This window comes from Phasianus colchicus, chromosome 31 (genome assembly GCF_987193195.1).
Source record: "Phasianus colchicus chromosome 31, bPhaCol1.hap1.1, whole genome shotgun sequence".
In the NCBI taxonomy this organism is placed as follows: Eukaryota; Metazoa; Chordata; class Aves; order Galliformes; family Phasianidae; genus Phasianus; species Phasianus colchicus.
The window spans coordinates 2,662,984-2,682,047 of NC_143466.1; the positions used below are offsets into that span (position 1 = coordinate 2,662,984).

A 19,064-nucleotide genomic window follows, 5' to 3' on the forward strand; every position below is an offset into this window, starting at 1 on the left:
ATGCTCTCACCACCGTTGGTCATGATCTTGTAGTGCCCGCTGTGCCACCATCACCCCATAGGGACCCATAATGACCCCATAATGACCCCATATTAACCCATAACCCCATACAGACCCTACAGGGACCCCATAGGAACCCCATAACCCCATAAGGACCCCAGAAGGACCCCATAACCCCAGAAGGACCCCATAACCTCAGAAGGACCCCATCAAACCTTCCACGCTCTCCCCACTATTGTTCGTGATCTTGCAGTGCCACCATCACCCATAGGGACCCATAATGACCCCATAATGACCCCATATTACCCCATAACCCTATACAGACCCTACAGGGACCCCATAGGAACCTCATAACCCCATAAGGACCCCATAACCCCAGAAGGACCCCGTAAGGACCCCATAAAACCTTCCACGCTCTCACCACTGTTGGTCACGATCTTGTCGTGCCCACTGTGCCACCATCACCCCATAGGGACCCATAATGACCCCATAATGACCCCATATTACTCCATAACCCCATAGAGACCCTACAGGGACCCCATAGGAACCCCATAACCCCATAAGGACCCCATAACCCCATAAGAACCCCATAAGACCTTCCATGCTCTGACCACCGTTGGTCACGATCCTGTCGTGCCCGCTGTGCCACCATCACCCCATAGGGACCCATAATGACCCCATAATGACCCCATATTACCCCATAACCCCATACAGACCCTACAGAGACCCCATAGGAACCCCATAACCCCAGAAGGACCCCATAACCCCATAAGAACCCCATAAGACCTTCCATGCTCTGACCACTTTTGGTCACGATCTTGTAGTGCCGCTGTGCCACCATCACCCCATAGGGACCCATAATGACCCCATAATGACCCCATATTACCCCATAACCCCATACAGACCCTATAGGGACCCCATACGAACCCCATAACCCCATAAGGACCCCATAAGGACCCCATAACCCCATAAGAACCCCATAAGACCTTCCATGCTCTCACCACCATTGGTCACGATCTTGTAGTGCCGCTGTGCCACCATCACCCCATAGGGACCCATAATGACCCCATAATGACCCCATATTACCCCATAACCCTATACAGACCCTACAGGGACCCCATAGGAACCCCATAACCCCATAAGGACCCCATAACCCCAGAAGGACCCCATAAGGACCCCATAAGACCTTCCATGCTCTGACCACCGTTGGTCACGATCTTGTCGTACCCGCTGTGCCACCATCACCCCATAGGGACCCAGAGGGACTCCAGAATGACCCCATAACCCCATACAGACCCCATAGAGACCCTATAGGGACCCCATAGGAACCCCATAACCCCATAAGGACCCCATAACCCCAGAAGGACCGCATCAAACCTTCCACGCTCTCCCCACTATTGTTCGTGATCTTGCAGTGCCACCATCACCCATAGGGGTCCATAATGACCCCATAATGACCCCATATTACCCCATAACCCTATACAGACCCTATAGGGGACCCCATACGAACCCCATAACCCCATAAGGACCTCATAAGGACCCCATAACCCCATAAGAACCCCATAAGACCTTCCATGCTCTCACCACCGTTGGTCACGATCTTGTCGTGCCCGCTGTGCCGCCATCACCCCATAGTGACCCCATAACCCCACAAAACCCCACAAAAGCCCCCAAAAACCCCATAAGGACCCCAGACCTTCGACGCTGAGCTCGGCGTCGCTCTCCCCGCCGTTGGTCATGATCTTGTAGTGCCCACACCATCACCCCATAGGGACCCATAATGACCCTATATTACCCCATAGTGACCCCATAACCCCACAAAACCCCACAAAAGCCCCCAAAAACCCCATAAAAACCCCAGACCTTCGACGCTGAGCTCGGCGTCGCTCTCCCCGCCGTTGGTCATGATCTTGTAGTGCCCGCTGTCCTCCAGCACGGCCTCGTTAATTATGAGGAAGTGCTTCTTGCCGTCCTTCTTGAAGCGGTACTTGAAGGCGTCCTCGCGGGTCAGCTCCACCCCGTCCTTCATCCTATGGGGTGGGGTGGGGTCATATGGGGTCGGGTGGGGTCATATGGGGTCGTATGGGGTCATATGGGGTGGTATGGGGTCTGTATGGGGCTCTATAGGGCTCAATGGGGTCATATGGGGTCATATGGGGTCATATGGGGTGGTATGGGGTCGTATGGGGTCGGGTGGGGTCATATGGGGTCTGTATGGGGTCATATGGGGTGGTATGGGGTCATATGGGGTTGGATGGGGTGCTATGGGGTCATATGGGGTCATATGGGGTGGTATGGGGTCATATGGGGTCGGATGCGGTCTGTATGAGGTCATATGGGGTCGTGTGGGGTCGTATGGGGTCGTATGGGGTTGGATGGGGTGCTATGGGGTCTGTATGGGGCTCTATAGGGCTCAATGGGGTCATATGGGGTCATATGGGGTCATATGGGGTCGGGTGGGGTCATATGGGGTGGTATGGGGTCATATGGGGTCGTGTGGGGTCAGATGGGGTCGGATGGGGTGCTATGGGGTCATATGGGGTCATATGGGGTGGTATGGGGTCATATGGGGTTGAATGGGGTGCTATGGGGTCATATGGGGTTATATGGGGTCATATGGGGTCTGTATGGGGTCATCTGGGGTGGTATGGGGTCATATGGGGTTGGATGGGGTGCTATGGGGTCGTATGGGGTCGGGTGGGGTGGTATGGGGTCTGTATGGGGTTGTATGGGGTGGCTATGCGGTCATATGGGGTCATATGGGGTCGTATGGGGAAATATGAGGTCATATGGGGTCGTATGGGGTGCTATGGGGTCATATGGGGTCGTATGGGGTCGGGTGGTGTCATATGGGGTCGTATGGGGTCATATGGGGTTGGGTGGGGTCATATGGGGTGGTATGGGGTTGGATGGGGTGCTATGGGGTCATATGGGGTCGGGTGGGGTCATATGGGGTGGTATGGGGTCATAGGGGGTTGGATGGGGTGCTATGGGGTCATATGCGGTCGGGTGGGGTGTTGCTCTATGGGGTGTCGCTGTGTGGGGTGTTGCTCCATGGGGTGTTGCTGTGTGGGGTGTCGCTGTGTGGGGTGTTGCTCTATGGGGTGTTGCTCTATGGGGTGTCGCTGTGTGGGGTGTTGCCCTATGGGGTGTTGCTCCATGGGGTGTTGCTCCATGGGGTGTTGCTCTGTGGGGTGTTGCTCTATGGGGTGTTGCTGTGTGGGGTGTTGCTCTATGGGGTGTCGCTGTGTGGGGTGTTGCTCTATGGGGTGTTGCTCCATGGGGTGTTGCTCTGTGGGGTGTTGCTCTATGGGGTGTTGCTGTGTGGGGTGTTGCTCTATGAGGGTGTTGCTCTATGGGGTGTCGCTGTGTGGGGTGTTGCTCCATGGGGTGTTGCTGTGTGGGGTGTCGCTGTGTGGGGTGTTGCTCTATGGGGTGTTGCTCTATGGGGTGTCGCTGTGTGGGGTGTTGCCCTATGGGGTGTTGCTCCATGGGGTGTTGCTCCATGGGGTGTTGCTCTGTGGGGTGTTGCTCTATGGGGTGTTGCTGTGTGGGGTGTTGCTCTATGAGGGTGTTGCTCTATGGGTTGTTGCTCCATGGGGTGTTGCCCTATGGGGTGTTGCTGTGTGGGGTGTTGCTCTATGAGGGTGTTGCTCTATGGGGTGTCGCTGTGTGGGGTGTTGCTCTATGGGGTGTTGCTCTATGGGGTGTTGCTGTGTGGGGTGTTGCTCTATGGGGTGTTGCTCCATGGGGTGTTGCTCTGTGGGGTGTTGTTCTATGGGGTGTCGCTGTGTGGGGTGTTGCTCTATGAGGGTGTTGCTCTATGGGTTGTTGCTCCATGGGGTGTTGCCCTATGAGGGTGTCGCTGTGTGGGGTGTCGCTGTGTGGGGTGTTGCTCTATGGGGTGCTGCTCCATGGGGTGTCACTGTGTGGGGTGTTGCTCTATGGGGTGTTGCTGTGTGGGGTGTTGCTCTATGAGGGTGTTGCTCTATGGGGTGTCGCTGTGTGGGGTGTTGCTCCATGGGGTGTTGCTGTGTGGGGTGTCGCTGTGTGGGGTGTTGCTCTATGGGGTGTTGCTCTATGGGGTGTCGCTGTGTGGGGTGTTGCCCTATGGGGTGTTGCTCCATGGGGTGTTGCTCCATGGGGTGTTGCTCTGTGGGGTGTTGCTCTATGGGGTGTTGCTGTGTGGGGTGTTGCTCTATGAGGGTGTTGCTGTGTGGGGTGTCGCTGTGTGGGGTGTTGCTCTATGGGGTGTTGCTCCATGGGGTGTTGCTCTGTGGGGTGTTGCTCTATGGGGTGTTGTTCTATGGGGTGTCGCTGTGTGGGGTGTTGCTCTATGAGGGTGTTGCTCTATGGGTTGTTGCTCCATGGGGTGTTGCCCTGTGGGGTGTTGCTCTATGGGGTGTTGCTCTATGGGGTGTTGCTGTGTGGGGTGTTGCTCTATGGGGTGTTGCTCCATGGGGTGTTGCTCTGTGGGGTGTTGTTCTATGGGGTGTCGCTGTGTGGGGTGTTGCTCTATGAGGGTGTTGCTCTATGGGTTGTTGCTCCATGGGGTGTTGCCCTATGAGGGTGTCGCTGTGTGGGGTGTCGCTGTGTGGGGTGTTGCTCTATGGGGTGCTGCTCCATGGGGTGTCACTGTGTGGGGTGTTGCTCTATGGGGTGTCGCTGTGTGGGGTGTTGCTCTTTGGGGTGTCACTCTGTGGGGTGTCGCTGTGTGGGGTGTTGCTCTTTGGGGTGTCACTCTGTGGGGTGTCGCTGTGTGGGGTGTTGCTCTATGGGGTGTCGCTGTGTGGGGTGTTGCTCTATGAGGGTGTTGCTCTATGGGGTGTCGCTGTGTGGGGTGTTGCTCTATGGGGTGTCGCTGTGTGGGGTGTTGCTGTGTGGGGTGTCGCTGTGTGGGGTGTTGCTCTATGGGGTGTTGCTGTGTGGGGTGTTGCTCTATGGGGTGTCGCTGTGTGGGGTGTCGCTGTGTGGGGTGTTGCTCTATGGGGTGTTGCTGTGTGGGGTGTTGCTCTATGAGGGTGTTGCTGTGTGGGGTGTCGCTGTGTGGGGTGTTGCTCTATGGGGTGTTGCTCCATGGGGTGTTGCTCTGTGGGGTGTTGCTCTATGGGGTGTTGTTCTATGGGGTGTCGCTGTGTGGGGTGTTGCTCTATGAGGGTGTTGCTCTATGGGTTGTTGCTCCATGGGGTGTTGCCCTGTGGGGTGTTGCTCTATGGGGTGTTGCTCTATGGGGTGTTGCTGTGTGGGGTGTTGCTCTATGGGGTGTTGCTCCATGGGGTGTTGCTCTGTGGGGTGTTGTTCTATGGGGTGTCGCTGTGTGGGGTGTTGCTCTATGAGGGTGTTGCTCTATGGGTTGTTGCTCCATGGGGTGTTGCCCTATGAGGGTGTCGCTGTGTGGGGTGTCGCTGTGTGGGGTGTTGCTCTATGGGGTGCTGCTCCATGGGGTGTCACTGTGTGGGGTGTTGCTCTATGGGGTGTCGCTGTGTGGGGTGTTGCTCTTTGGGGTGTCACTCTGTGGGGTGTCGCTGTGTGGGGTGTTGCTCTTTGGGGTGTCACTCTGTGGGGTGTCGCTGTGTGGGGTGTTGCTCTATGGGGTGTCGCTGTGTGGGGTGTTGCTCTATGAGGGTGTTGCTCTATGGGGTGTCGCTGTGTGGGGTGTTGCTCTATGGGGTGTCGCTGTGTGGGGTGTTGCTGTGTGGGGTGTCGCTGTGTGGGGTGTTGCTCTATGGGGTGTTGCTGTGTGGGGTGTTGCTCTATGGGGTGTCGCTGTGTGGGGTGTCGCTGTGTGGGGTGTTGCTCTATGGGGTGTTGCTGTGTGGGGTGTTGCTCTATGGGGTGTCGCTGTGTGGGGTGTTGCTGTGTGGGGTGTTGCTCTATGGGGTGTCGCTGTGTGGGGTGTTGCTCTATGGGGTGTTGCTGTGTGGGATGCTGTTCCATGGGGTGTCGCTCTATGGGGTGTTGCTGTGTGGGTTGTTGCTGTGTGGGGTGTCGCTGTGTGGGGTGTCACTCTATGGGGTGTTGCTCTATGGGGTGTTGCTCTGTGGGGTGTCGCTGTGTGGGGTGTTGCTCTATGGGGTGTTGCTGTGTGGGATGCTGTTCCATGGGGTGTCGCTCTATGGGGTGTTGCTGTGTGGGGTGTTGCTGTGTGGGGTGTCGCTGTGTGGGGTGTTGCTCTATGGGGTGTTGCTCTATGGGGTGTTGCTCTGTGGGGTGTCGCTGTGTGGGGTGTTGCTCTATGGGGTGTTGCTGTGTGGGGTGTTGCTCTATGGGGTGTCGCTGTGTGGGGTGTCGCTGTGTGGGGTGTCGCTGTGTGGGGTGTTGCTCTATGGGGTGTTGCTGTGTGGGGTGTTGCTCTATGGGGTGTCGCTGTGTGGGGTGTTGCTCTATGGGGTGTTGCTGTGTGGGATGCTGTTCCATGGGGTGTCGCTCTATGGGGTGTTGCTGTGTGGGGTGTTGCTGTGTGGGGTGTCGCTGTGTGGGGTGTCACTCTATGGGGTGTTGCTCTATGGGGTGTCGCTGTGTGGGATGTTGCTCTATGGGGTGTTGCTCTGTGGGGTGTCGCTGTGTGGGGTGTTGCTGTGTGGGGTGTCGCTGTGTGGGGTGTTGCTCTGTGGGGTGTTGCTCTATGGGGTGTTGCTCTGTGGGGTGTTGCTGTGTGGGGTGTCGCTGTGTGGGGTGTTGCTCTATGGGGTGTCACTGTGTGGGGTGTTGCTGTGTGGGGTGTTGCTCTATGGGGTGTTGCTCCATGGGGTGTTGCTCTGTGGGGTGTTGCTCTATGGGGTGTTGCTCTATGGGGTGTTGCTCTATGAGGGTGTTGCTGTGTGGGGTGTCTCTGTGTGGGGTGTCGCTGTGTGGGGTGTTGCTCTATGGGGTGTTGCTGTGTGGGGTGTTGCTCTATGGGGTGTTGCTCTATGGGGTGTTGCTCTGTGGGGTGTTGTTCTATGGGGTGTCGCTGTGTGGGGTGTTGCTCTATGAGGGTGTTGCTCCATGGGGTGTTGCTCTATGGGGTGTCGCTGTATGGGGTGTTGCTCTATGAAGGTGTTGCTGTGTGGGGTGTTGCTCTGTGGGGTGTTGCTGTATGGGATGCTGTTCCATGGGGTGTTGCTCTATGGGGTGTCGCTGTGTGGGGTGTTGCTGTGTGGGGTGTCGCTCTATGGGGTGTCGCTGTGTGGGGTGCTGCCCCCCGGGGTCCATCCGTACCACATGACCTGCGCCCCCTCCTCAGACACCTCGGCCTCCAGCACCACGCGGTCGCCCACCACCACCTGCTGGTCCTCCAGGCCGCGGACCACCGTCACCGGGGGCTCTGGGGGGAGAAACGGGGGGCGCGGGGGGTCGTATGGGGTTGTATGGGGTCTTATGGGGTTGTGTGGGGTTATGTGGGGTCGTGTGGGGTCTTATGGGGTTGTATGGGGTCGTGTGGGGTCTGTATGGGGTCTGCATGGGGCTGTATGGGGTCGTATGGGGTTGTATGGGGTCGTGTGGGGTCATATGGGGTTGTGTGGGGTTGTATGGGGTTGTATGGGGTTGTATGGGGCTCTATGGGGTTGTATGGGGTCGTGTGGGGTCATATGGGGTTGTGTGGGTCTCTATGGGGTTGTATGGGGTTGTATGGTGTCTTATGGGGTTGTATGGGGTCTGTATGGGGTTGTGTGGGGTTGTATGGGGTTGTGTGGGGTTGTATGGGGTCTTATGGGGCTCTATGGGGTTGTATGGGGTTGTATGGGGTTGTATGGGGATGTATGGGGTTGTATGGGGCTGTATGGGGTTGTATGGGGTTGTGTGCGGTTGTGTGGGGTTGTATGGGGTTGTGTGGGGTTGTATGGGGTCTGTATGGGGTCTGTATGGGGCTCTATGGGGTCTGTATGGGGTTGTGTGGGGTTATGTGGGGTTGTATGGGGTCTTATGGGGTTGTATGGGGTCTGTATGGGGTTATATGGGGCTCTATGGGGTCTGTATGGGGCTCTATGGGGTCTGTATGGGGTTGTATGGGGTTGTATGGGGTTATATGGGGTTGTATGGGGCTCTATGGGGTTGTATGGGGCTCTATGGGGTTGTATGGGGTTGTATGGGGCTCTATGGGGTTGTATGGGGTTGTGTGGGGTCGTGTGGGGTCGTGTGGGGTTGTATAGGACGGCTATGGGCCATTTATGGGATGGCTATGGGACATTTATGGGACATTTATGGGATGTTTATGGGATGGCTATGGGCCGTTTATGGGCCATTTATGGGTCGTTTATGGGATGGCTATGGGACATTTATGGGATGTTTATGGGCCGTTTATGGGATGGCTATGGGACGTTTATGGGCCGTTTATGGGCCGTTTATGGGATGGCTATGGGCTGTTTATGGGCCGTTTATGGGACATTTATGGGACATTTATGGGACGTTTATGGGACGTTTATGGGACATTTATGGGCCGTTTATGGGATGGCTGTGGCACCTTTGACGAAGACCTCGGTGAAGCACTTCTCGTCGTTCACCCGGCACTCGTAGGCCGCGTCGTCGGCCAGGGAGCACTTGTGGATCGTCAGGATCCGCTTCAGCCCCACGTTCTCAAACACGTACCTGCGGGGTCGGGGGGGTGTGGGGTTTTATGGGGTCACCCTGGGGTGCTCTATGGGGTACACTACAACTAGGGGTTATACACACCCCATCCTGACCCCACAACCCCCCTACCGACCCCATACACATCCCCTACTGACCCCACAACACCCTACTGACCCCATTCACACTCCCTACTGACCCCACAACCCCCTACTGACCTCATACACACCCCTACTGACACCACAACCCCCTACTGACCCCATACAAACCCCTACTGACCCACAACCCCCTACTGACCTCACACTCCCTACTGACCCCACAACCCCCTACTGACCCCATACACACCCCATCCTGACCCCACAACCCCCTACTGACCCTACAACCTCCTACTGACCCCATACACACCCCATCCTGACCCCACAACCACCTACCGACCCCATACACACCCCATCCTGACCCCACAACCCCCTACTGACCCCATACACATCCCCTACTGACCCCACAACCCCCTACTGACCCCATACACACCCCATCCTGACCCCACAACCCCCTACTGATCCCATACACACCCCCTAGTGACCCCACAACCCCCTACTGACCCCCCACACACCCCATCCTCACCCCACATCCCCCTACTGACCCCACAACCCCCTACTGACCCCATACACACCCCATCCTGACCCCACAACCACCTACCGACCCCATACACACCCCCTACTGACCCCACAACCCCCTACTGACCCCACAACCCCCTACTGACCCCATACACACCCCCTACTGAACCCATACACACCCCCTACTGACACCACAACCCCCTACTGACCCCATACACACCCCACACTGACCCTACAACCTCCTACTGACCCCATACACACCCCATCCTGACCCCACAACCACCTACCGACCCCATACACACCCCATCCTGACCCCACAACCCCCTACTGACCCCATACACATCCCCTACTGACCCCACAACCCCCTACTGACCCCATACACACCCCACACTGACCCTACAACCTCCTACTGACCCCATACACACCCCATCCTGACCCCACAACCACCTACCGACCCCATACACACCCCATCCTGACCCCACAACCCCCTACTGACCCCATACACATCCCCTACTGACCCCACAACCCCCTACTGACCCCATACACACCCCATCCTGACCCCACAACCCCCTACTGATCCCATACACACCCCCTAGTGACCCCACAACCCCCTACTGACCCCCCACACACCCCATCCTCACCCCACATCCCCCTACTGACCCCACAACCCCCTACTGACCCCATACACACCCCATCCTGACCCCACAACCACCTACCGACCCCATACACACCCCCTACTGACCCCACAACCCCCTACTGACCCCACAACCCCCTACTGACCCCATACACACCCCCTACTGAACCCATACACACCCCCTACTGACACCACAACCCCCTACTGACCCCATACACACCCCATCCTGACACCACAACACCCTACTGACCCCATACACACCCCTACTGACCCCACAACCCCCTACTGACCCCATACACACCCCCATTCACCCCATTGCCCCCATTCACCCCAATGCCCTCAATGTCCCCATTGACCCCATTACCCCCATTGACCCCAATATCCCCCATTGACCCCATTACCCCCCTTTACCCCCATTGTCCCCAATGCCCCCATTGACCCTAATGCCCCCATTGACCCCATTGACCCCATTACCCCCATTCCTCCCATTGCCCCCAATGCCCCCATTAGACCCCACTACCCCCTTTCACCCCATTGACCCCATTTCCCCCATCGACCCCAAAGCCCCTATTCACCCCAATACCCCCATTGTCCCCATTGCCCCCAATGCCCCCATTCCCCCCATTGACCCCAATGCCCTCATTCACCCCATTACCCCCATTTCCCCCATTGACCCCATTACTCCCATTTCCCCCAATGCTCCCAATGCCCCCATTCACACCATTGCCCCCATTGACCCCATTGACCCCAATGCCCCCATTGACCCCATTACCCCCATTTCCCCCATTCCCCCCATTGGCCCCAATGCCCCCATTTACCCCCATTGCCCCCATTTGCCCCCAATGCCCCCATTCCCCCCATTGACCCCAATGCCCCCTTTCACCCCATTACCCCAATATCCCCCATTGACCCCATTACCCCCATTTCCCCCAATGCTCCCAATGCCCCCATTCACACCATTGCCCCCATTTACCCCCATTGACCCCATTGGCCCCATTACCCCCATTGACCCCATTACCCCCATTGACCCCAATGGCCCCATTGACCCCATTCCCCCCATTGCCCCCATTGCCCCCATTGACCCCAATGCCCCCATTGCCCCCATTGCCCCCATTGGCCCCCGTTGCCCCCAATGCCCGCATTCCCCCCATTGACCCCATTCCCCCCATTGCCCCCAATGCTCCCAATGCCCCCATTTACCCCCATTGACCCCATTACCCCCATTGCCCCCATTGGCCCCAATGCCCCCATTCCCCCCATTGACCCCATTGCCCCCATTGACCCCAATGCCCCCATTGACCCCATTCCCCCCATTGACCCCATTGACCCCAATTCCCCCATTGGCCCCAGTGCCCCATTCCCCTCATTGACCCCATTCCCCCCATTGACCCCAGTGCCCCCATTGACCCCAATGCCCCCATTCCGCCCATTGACCCCATTCCCCCCATTGACCCCATTGCCCCCATTGACCCCATTGCCCCCCGTGCCCCCACAGCCCCTCCCCTCCCCCACTCACTTGGTGCTGGGTTTCAGCAGCTGCCCGTTTTTGTACCACTTTAGGGGCAGGTCGGGGTCGCTCAGCTCCACCACCAGTTTGATTTTGTTCCCTTTGTCCACCTGGTAGGCGGGGTCCAGCTTCCGGATGAACGCTGGGGGGGGGAAAAACCCCAAATGACCCCATAGGGCCCCACAGGATCCCACAGGGCGCCATAGGGCCCAAAGATCCTCAATTGACCCCATATGGCCCCATAGGACCCCAAATGACCCCATAGGGCCCCACAGGATCCCACAAGGCCCCATAGGGCACAAAGATCCTCAATTGACTCTGTAGGGCCCCATAGGACCCCAAATGACCCCATAGGGCCCCACAGGATCCCACAGGGCGCCATAGGGCCCAAAGATCCTCAATTGACCCCATATGGCCCCATAGGACCCCAAATGACCCCATAGGGCCCCACAGGATCCCACAGGGCGCCATAGGGCCCGAAGATCCTCAATTGACCCCATATGGCCCCACAGGACCCCATATGACCCCATAGGGCCCCACAGGATCCCACAGGGCGCCATAGGGCCCGAAGATCCTCAATTGACCCCATATGGCCCCATAGGACCCCAAATGACCCCATAGGGCCCCACATGATCCCACAGGGTGCCATAGGGCCCAAAGATCCTCAATTGACCCCATATGGCCCCATAGGACCCCAAATGACCCCATAGGGCCCCACAGGATCCCACAGGGCGCCATAGGGCCCAAAGATCCTCAATTGACCCCATATGGCCCCATAGGACCCCAAATGACCCCATAGGGCCCCACAGGATCCCACAAGGCCCCATAGGGCACAAAGATCCTCAGTTGACCCCATATGGGCCCATAGGACCCCAAATGACCCCATAGGGCCCCACAGGATCCCACAAGGCCCCATAGGTCCCAAAGATCCTCAATTGACCCCATATGGGCCCATAGGACCCCATATGATCCCATAGGGCCCCACAGGATCCCACAGGGTGCCATAGGGCCCGAAGATCCTCAATTGACCCCATATGGCCCCATAGGACCCCATATGACCCCATAAGGCCCCACAGGACGCCATAGGGCCCCACAGAACCTCAATAGACTTCATATGGCCCCACAGGACCCCAAGTGACCCCATAAGGCCCCACAGGACCCCAAATGACCCCATAGGCCCCACAGGACCCCATATGATCCCATAGGGCCCCACAGGAACCAACAGGACCCCAAATGACCCCATAGGGCCCCACAGAACGCCAATTGACTCCATATGGCCCCACAGGACCCCAAATGATCCCATAGGGCCCCACAAGACCCCATAGGGCCCCACAGGACCCCAAATGATCCCATAGGGCCCCACAGGAACCAACAGGACCCCAAATGACCCCATATGGCCCCACAAGAACCCATAGGGCCCCACAGAACACTAATTGACCCCATAGGGCCCCACAGGACCCCAAATGACCCCATATGGCCCCACAGGACCCCATAGGGCCCCACAGAACCTCAATAGACTTCATATGGCCCCACAGGACCCCAAGTGACCCCATAAGGCCCCACAGGATCCCACAGGACCCCATAGGGCCCCACAGAACGCCAATTGACCCTAAAATGACCCCATAACCCCACATCCCCTATATGACCCCATACCCCCCCCATAACCCCACGCCCCCCAATGACCCCAAATGACCTCAAAGTGAACCCCAAATGACCCCAAAAGTGACCCCAAAACTGACGCCAAAATGACCCCAAAACGACCCCAACATGACCCAAACATGACCCCAAAGTGACCTTGAATGACCCCAAAACGACCCCAAAGAGACCCCAAAATGACCCCAAAGTGACCTTGACTGACCCAAATTACTCCAAAATGTCCCCAAAATGCCCCCAAAATGACCCCAAAGTGACCCCAAATGACCTTGATGACCCCAAAATGACCCCAAAGTGAACTTGAATGACCCCAAAGTGACCCCAAAATGACCTTGAATGACCCCAAATGACCCCAAAGTAACCTTGAATGACCCCTATTGACCCCAAAGTGACCCCAAACAGACCTTGAATGACCCCAAATGACCCCAAAGTGACCCGAAAATGACCCCAAAGGGACCTTGAATGACCCCAAATGTCCTCAAAGTGATCTTGAATGACCCCAAAGTGACCTTGAATGACCCCCAAATGACCCCAAATGACCCCAAAGTGACCTTGAATGACCCCTATTGACCCCAAAGTGACCCCAAACAGACCTTCAATGACCCCAAATGACCCCAAAATGACCCCAAAGTGACCCCAAAGTGACCCCAAAATGACCACAAAATGACCTTGAATGTCCCCAAATGACCCCAAAGTGACCTTGAATGACCCCTATTGACCCCAAAGTGACCCCAAACAGACCTTCAATGACCCCAAATGACCCCAAAGTGACCCCAAAATGTCCCCAAAGTGACCTTGAATGACCCCAAAGAGACCTTGAATGACCCCAAATGACCCCGAAGTGACCCCAAAATGACCCCATAGTGACCTTGAATGACCCCTAAGGACCGCAACGTGACCCCCAAGTGACCTTGAATGACCCCTAAACGACCCCTAAATGTCCCCAAAGTGACCTTGAATGACCCCAAAGAGACCCCAAAATGACCCCAAAAGTGACACCACGTGGGCTCCACGTGGACCTTTTGGACCCATTTCAGCATCACCCCATAACCCTACACCCCCATAACTCCCCATATCCCCCCATAACCCCACAACCCCATAACCCCACACCCCCCCCAGCCCCCACCTTCGCTCTTTTTGGGCTCCACGTGGACCTTTTGGAGCCTTTTCAGCATCACCCCACACCCCCATAAGCCCCCATATCCCCCCATATCCCCCCATAACTCCACAACCCCATACCCCCCCATAACCCCACGCCCCCCCCAGCCCCCCCTCCCCTCTATTTGGGCTCCACGTGGACCTTTTGGACCCATTTCAGCATCACCCCATAAACCCACACCCCCATAACCCCCCATATCCCCCCATAACCCCACAACCCCATACCCCCCCCTAACCCCACGCCCCCCCCAGCCCCCCCCAGCCCCCCCTACCCCCCACCTTCGCTCTTTTTGGGCTCCACGTGGACCTTTTTGAGCCTTTTCAGCATCACCCCATAACCCCTCACCCCCTATAACCCCACATCCCCTATATGACCCCATACCACCCCCATAACTCCACGCCCCCCCAGCCCCCCCAGCCCCCCCCACCCCCCACCTCCCCTCTTTTTGGGCTCCACGTGGACCTTTTGGAGCCTTTTCAGCATCCCCCCATCTCCCCCCATCTCCCCCCATCCCCCCACACCCCCATAACCCCCCATATCCCCCCCAAACCCCCCAACCCCATTAACCCACACCCCCCCCAGCCCCCCCCAGCCCCCCCCAGCCCCCACCTCCCCTCTTTTTGGGCTCCACGTGGACCTTTTGGACCCATTTCAGCATCACCCCGCCTCCCCCCATGCCCCCACACCCCCTATAACCCCCCATAACCCCACAACCCCATACCCCCCCATAACCCCAGCCCCCCCCAGCCCCCCCCAGTGCCCCCCCAGCCCCCACCTGCCTTCTTTTTGGGCTCCACGCGGACCTTTTGGACCCATTTCAGCATCACCCCATAACCCCACACCCCCATAACCCCCCATATCCCTCCATAAGCCCCCATATCACCCCATAACCCCACATCCCCTACATGATCCCATAACCCCAGCCCCCCCCAGCCCCCACCTTCGCTCTTTTTGGGCTCCACGTGGACCTTTTGGACCCATTTCAGCATCCCCCCACCTCCCTACATCCCCCCACACCCCCATAACCCCCTATTACCCCCCATAACCCCACAACCCCATAACCCCACACCCCCCCAGCCCCCCCCAGCCCCCACCTTCGCTCTTTTTGGGCTCCACGTGGACCTTTTTGAGCCTTTTCAGCATCACCCCATAAACCCACACCCCCTATAACCCCCCATATCCCCCCATAACCCCCCATATCACCCCATAACCCCACATCCCCTACATGATCCCATAACCCCAGCCCCCCCCAGCCCCCCCCAGCCCCCACCTCCCCTCTTTTTGGGCTCCACGTGGATCTTTTGGAGCCTTATCAGCACCACCCCATAACCCCACACCCCCATAACCCCCCATATCCCCCCCAAACCCCCCAACCCCATTAACCCACACCCCCCCAGCCCCCCCCCAGCCCCCCCCACCCCCCACCTTCGCTCTTTTTGGGCTCCACGTGGACCTTTTGGAGCCTTTTCAGCATCACCCCACCTCCCCCCATCCCCCCACAACCCCATAACCCCCTATTACCCCCCATAACCCCACAACCCCATAACCCCACACCCCCCCAGCCCCCCCCAGCCCCCACCTTCGCTCTTTTTGGGCTCCACGTGGACCTTTTGGACCCATTTCAGCATCCCCCCACCTCCCCCCATCCCCCCAAACCCCCTATAACCCCCCATAACCCCACAACCCCATACCCCCCCATAACCCCAACCCCCCCAATCCCCCCCCAGCCCCCACCTTCGCTCTTTTTGGGCTCCACGTGGACCTTTTTGAGCCTTTTCAGCATCCCCCGGAGGTCGGTGATGCCGTACTGGAAGGCGATGCGCTCGTATTCGCTCTTTTTGGTGACCCCCTTCAGCAGCTCCCAGATCTCGGGGGGGAACTGATCGTCCTCGTCCTTCTTCTTCTTCTTCTCCTCCACCTGAACCTCCCTGTTGGGGGGGCGGGGGGGGGGGGACGACACACGCGTCTTGCACGCCCGCCTTGCACGCTCGGGTACCGCAGGGGGCCACATAGAGACGTGCAGGGACACACAGGGAGACACAGGGAGGCATAGGGAGACATAGGGAGACATAGGGAGGCATAGGGAGGCATAGGGACCCACTGGGAGACATAGGGACACATAGGGACACATAGGGACCCACAGGGACCCATAGGGACCCACTGGGAGACATAGGGAGTCATAGGGAGGCATAGGGACCCATAGGGAGACCCATAGGGAGACACAGGGAGACATAGGACACACAGGGAGACATAGGGACCCACTGGGAGACATATGGAGACATAGAGACCCACTGGGAGACATAGGGAGACATAGGGACCCATAGGGAGGCATAGGGAGACATAGGGAGGCATAGGGACCCATAGGGAGACCCATAGGGAGACATAGGGAGACATAGGACACACAGGGAGACATAGGGACCCACTGGGAGACATAGGGAGACATAGGGACCCATAGGGAGACATAGGGAGACATAGGGAGGCATAGGGACCCACTGGGAGACATAGGGAGGCATAGGGACCCATTGGGAGACATAGGGAGGCATAGGGACCCATAGGGAGACATAGGGACCCATAGGGACCCACTGGGAGACATAGGGACCCACTGGGAGACATAGGGAGACATAGGACACACAGGGAGACATAGGGACCCACAGGGAGGCATAGGGACCCACAGGGAGACATAGGGACCCACTGGGAGACATAGGGAGTCATAGGGAGACATAGGGAGGCATAGGGACCCATAGGGAGACCCATAGGGAGACATAGGGAGACATAGGGACCCACAGGGAGACATAGGGAGACATAGGGAGACACAGGGAGGCATAGGGAGACATAGGGAGACATAGGACACACAGGGAGACATAGGGACCCACTGGGAGACATAGAGAGACATAGGGAGACATAGAGAGACATAGGGACCCATAGGGAGACATAGGGAGACATAGGGAGGCATAGGGAGGCATAGGGAGGCATAGGGACCCACAGGGAGACATAGGGACCCATAGGGACCCACTGGGAGACATAGGGACCCACTGGGAGACATAGGGAGACATAGGGACACATAGGGACCCACAGGGAGGCATAGGGACCCACAGGGAGACATAGAGACCCACTGGGAGACATAGGGAGTCATAGGGACACATAGGGACCCACAGGGACCCATAGGGACCCACTGGGAGACATAGGGAGACATAGGGACCCACAGGGAGGCATAGGGACCCACAGGGAGACATAGGGACCCACAGGGAGACATAGGGACCCACAGGGAGACATAGGGAGACATAGGGACCCACAGGGAGGCATAGGGACCCACAGGGACCCATAGGGACCCACTGGGAGACATATGGAGACATAGAGACCCACTGGGAGACATAGGGAGTCATAGGGAGACATAGGGACCCACAGGGACCCATAGGGACCCACTGGGAGACATAGGGAGACATAGAGACCCACTGGGAGACATAGGGAGTCATAGGGAGACATAGGGAGGCATAGGGACCCATAGGGAGACCCATAGGGAGACATAGGGAGACATAGGGACCCACAGGGAGACATAGGGAGACATAGGGAGACACAGGGATTCATAGGGAGACATAGGGAGACATAGGACACACAGGGAGACATAGGGACCCACTGGGAGACATAGAGAGACATAGGGAGACATAGAGAGACATAGGGACCCATAGGGAGACATAGGGAGACATAGGGAGGCATAGGGAGGCATAGGGAGGCATAGGGACCCATAGGGAGACATAGGGACCCATAGGGACCCACTGGGAGACATAGGGACCCACTGGGAGACATAGGGACCCACTGGGAGACATAGGGAGACATAGAGACCCACTGGGAGACATAGGGAGACATAGGGACCCACAGGGAGGCATAGGGACCCACAGGGAGACATAGGGACCCACTGGGAGACATAGGGAGTCATAGGGAGACATAGGGAGGCATAGGGACCCATAGGGAGACCCATAGGGAGACATAGGGAGGCATAGGGACCCATAGGGAGACCCATAGGGAGACCCATAGGGAGACATAGGGAGGCATAGGGAGGCATAGGGAGGCATAGGGAGGCATAGGGACCCACTGGGAGACATAGGGACCCAATGGGAGACATAGGGAGGCATAGGGAGGCATAGGGAGGCATAGGGACCCATAGGGAGACCCATAGGGAGACATAGGGAGACATAGGACACACAGGGAGACATAGGGACCCACTGGGAGACATAGAGAGACATAGGGACCCATAGGGAGACATAGGGACCCACTGGGAGACATATGGAGACATAGAGACCCACTGGGAGACATAGGGACCCACAGGGACCCATAGGGACCCACTGGGAGACATAGGGAGGCATAGGGAGGCATAGGGACCCACTGGGAGACATAGGGAGACACAGGGAGACATAGAGACCCACTGGGAGACATAGGGAGACATAGGGACCCATAGGGAGACATAGGGAGGCATAGGGAGACATAGGGAGGCATAGGGAGACATAGGGAGGCATAGGGAGGCACAGGGAGGCATAGGGAGGCATAGGGAGACATAGGGACCCACTGGGAGGCATAGGGACCCACTGGGAGGCATAGGGAGTCATACGGAGACACAGGGAGAAATAGGGACGCATAGGGAGGCATAGGGACCCACAGGGAGACATAGGGAGACATAGGGAGACATAGGGACCCACTGGGAGACATAGGGAGACATAGGGACCCGTAGGGAGACATAGGGAGACATAGGGACCCACTGGGAGGCATAGGGAGTCATACGGAGACACAGGGAGAAATAGGGACGCATAGGGAGACACAGGGACCCACAGGGACCCATAGGGACCCATAGGGACCCATAGGGACACATAGGGACACACAGGGACCCCATAGGGAGACATAGAGACCCCATAGGGACCCACAGAGACACAGGGACCCCATAAGGACCCCATAGGGACC

At 57.7% G+C, this 19,064-nt stretch overlaps 1 protein-coding gene across 6 annotated transcripts in view; it reads right to left on the reverse strand.

Annotated features, from left to right (window-relative positions):
- MYBPC2 (myosin binding protein C2) overlaps positions 1–19,064 on the reverse strand; it is a 117,304-nt gene that overhangs the window by 75,082 nt on the left and 23,158 nt on the right. For 5 of the 6 annotated variants that reach the window (XM_090127566.1, XM_090127564.1, XM_090127565.1 and 2 more), the window contains exons 9-13: positions 15,849–16,042; positions 11,312–11,444; positions 8,444–8,568; positions 7,201–7,306; positions 1,864–2,030 (exon numbers count right to left, since the gene is read on the reverse strand). In XM_090127566.1, the coding sequence (XP_089983692.1) occupies positions 1,864–2,030; positions 7,201–7,306; positions 8,444–8,568; positions 11,312–11,444; positions 15,849–16,042 (725 nt within the window). Of the gene's footprint in view, positions 1–1,863; positions 2,031–7,200; positions 7,307–8,443; positions 8,569–11,311; positions 11,445–14,081; positions 14,134–15,848; positions 16,043–19,064 lie in introns of those variants that run through there. The other variant, XM_090127569.1, reaches the window with a different exon arrangement.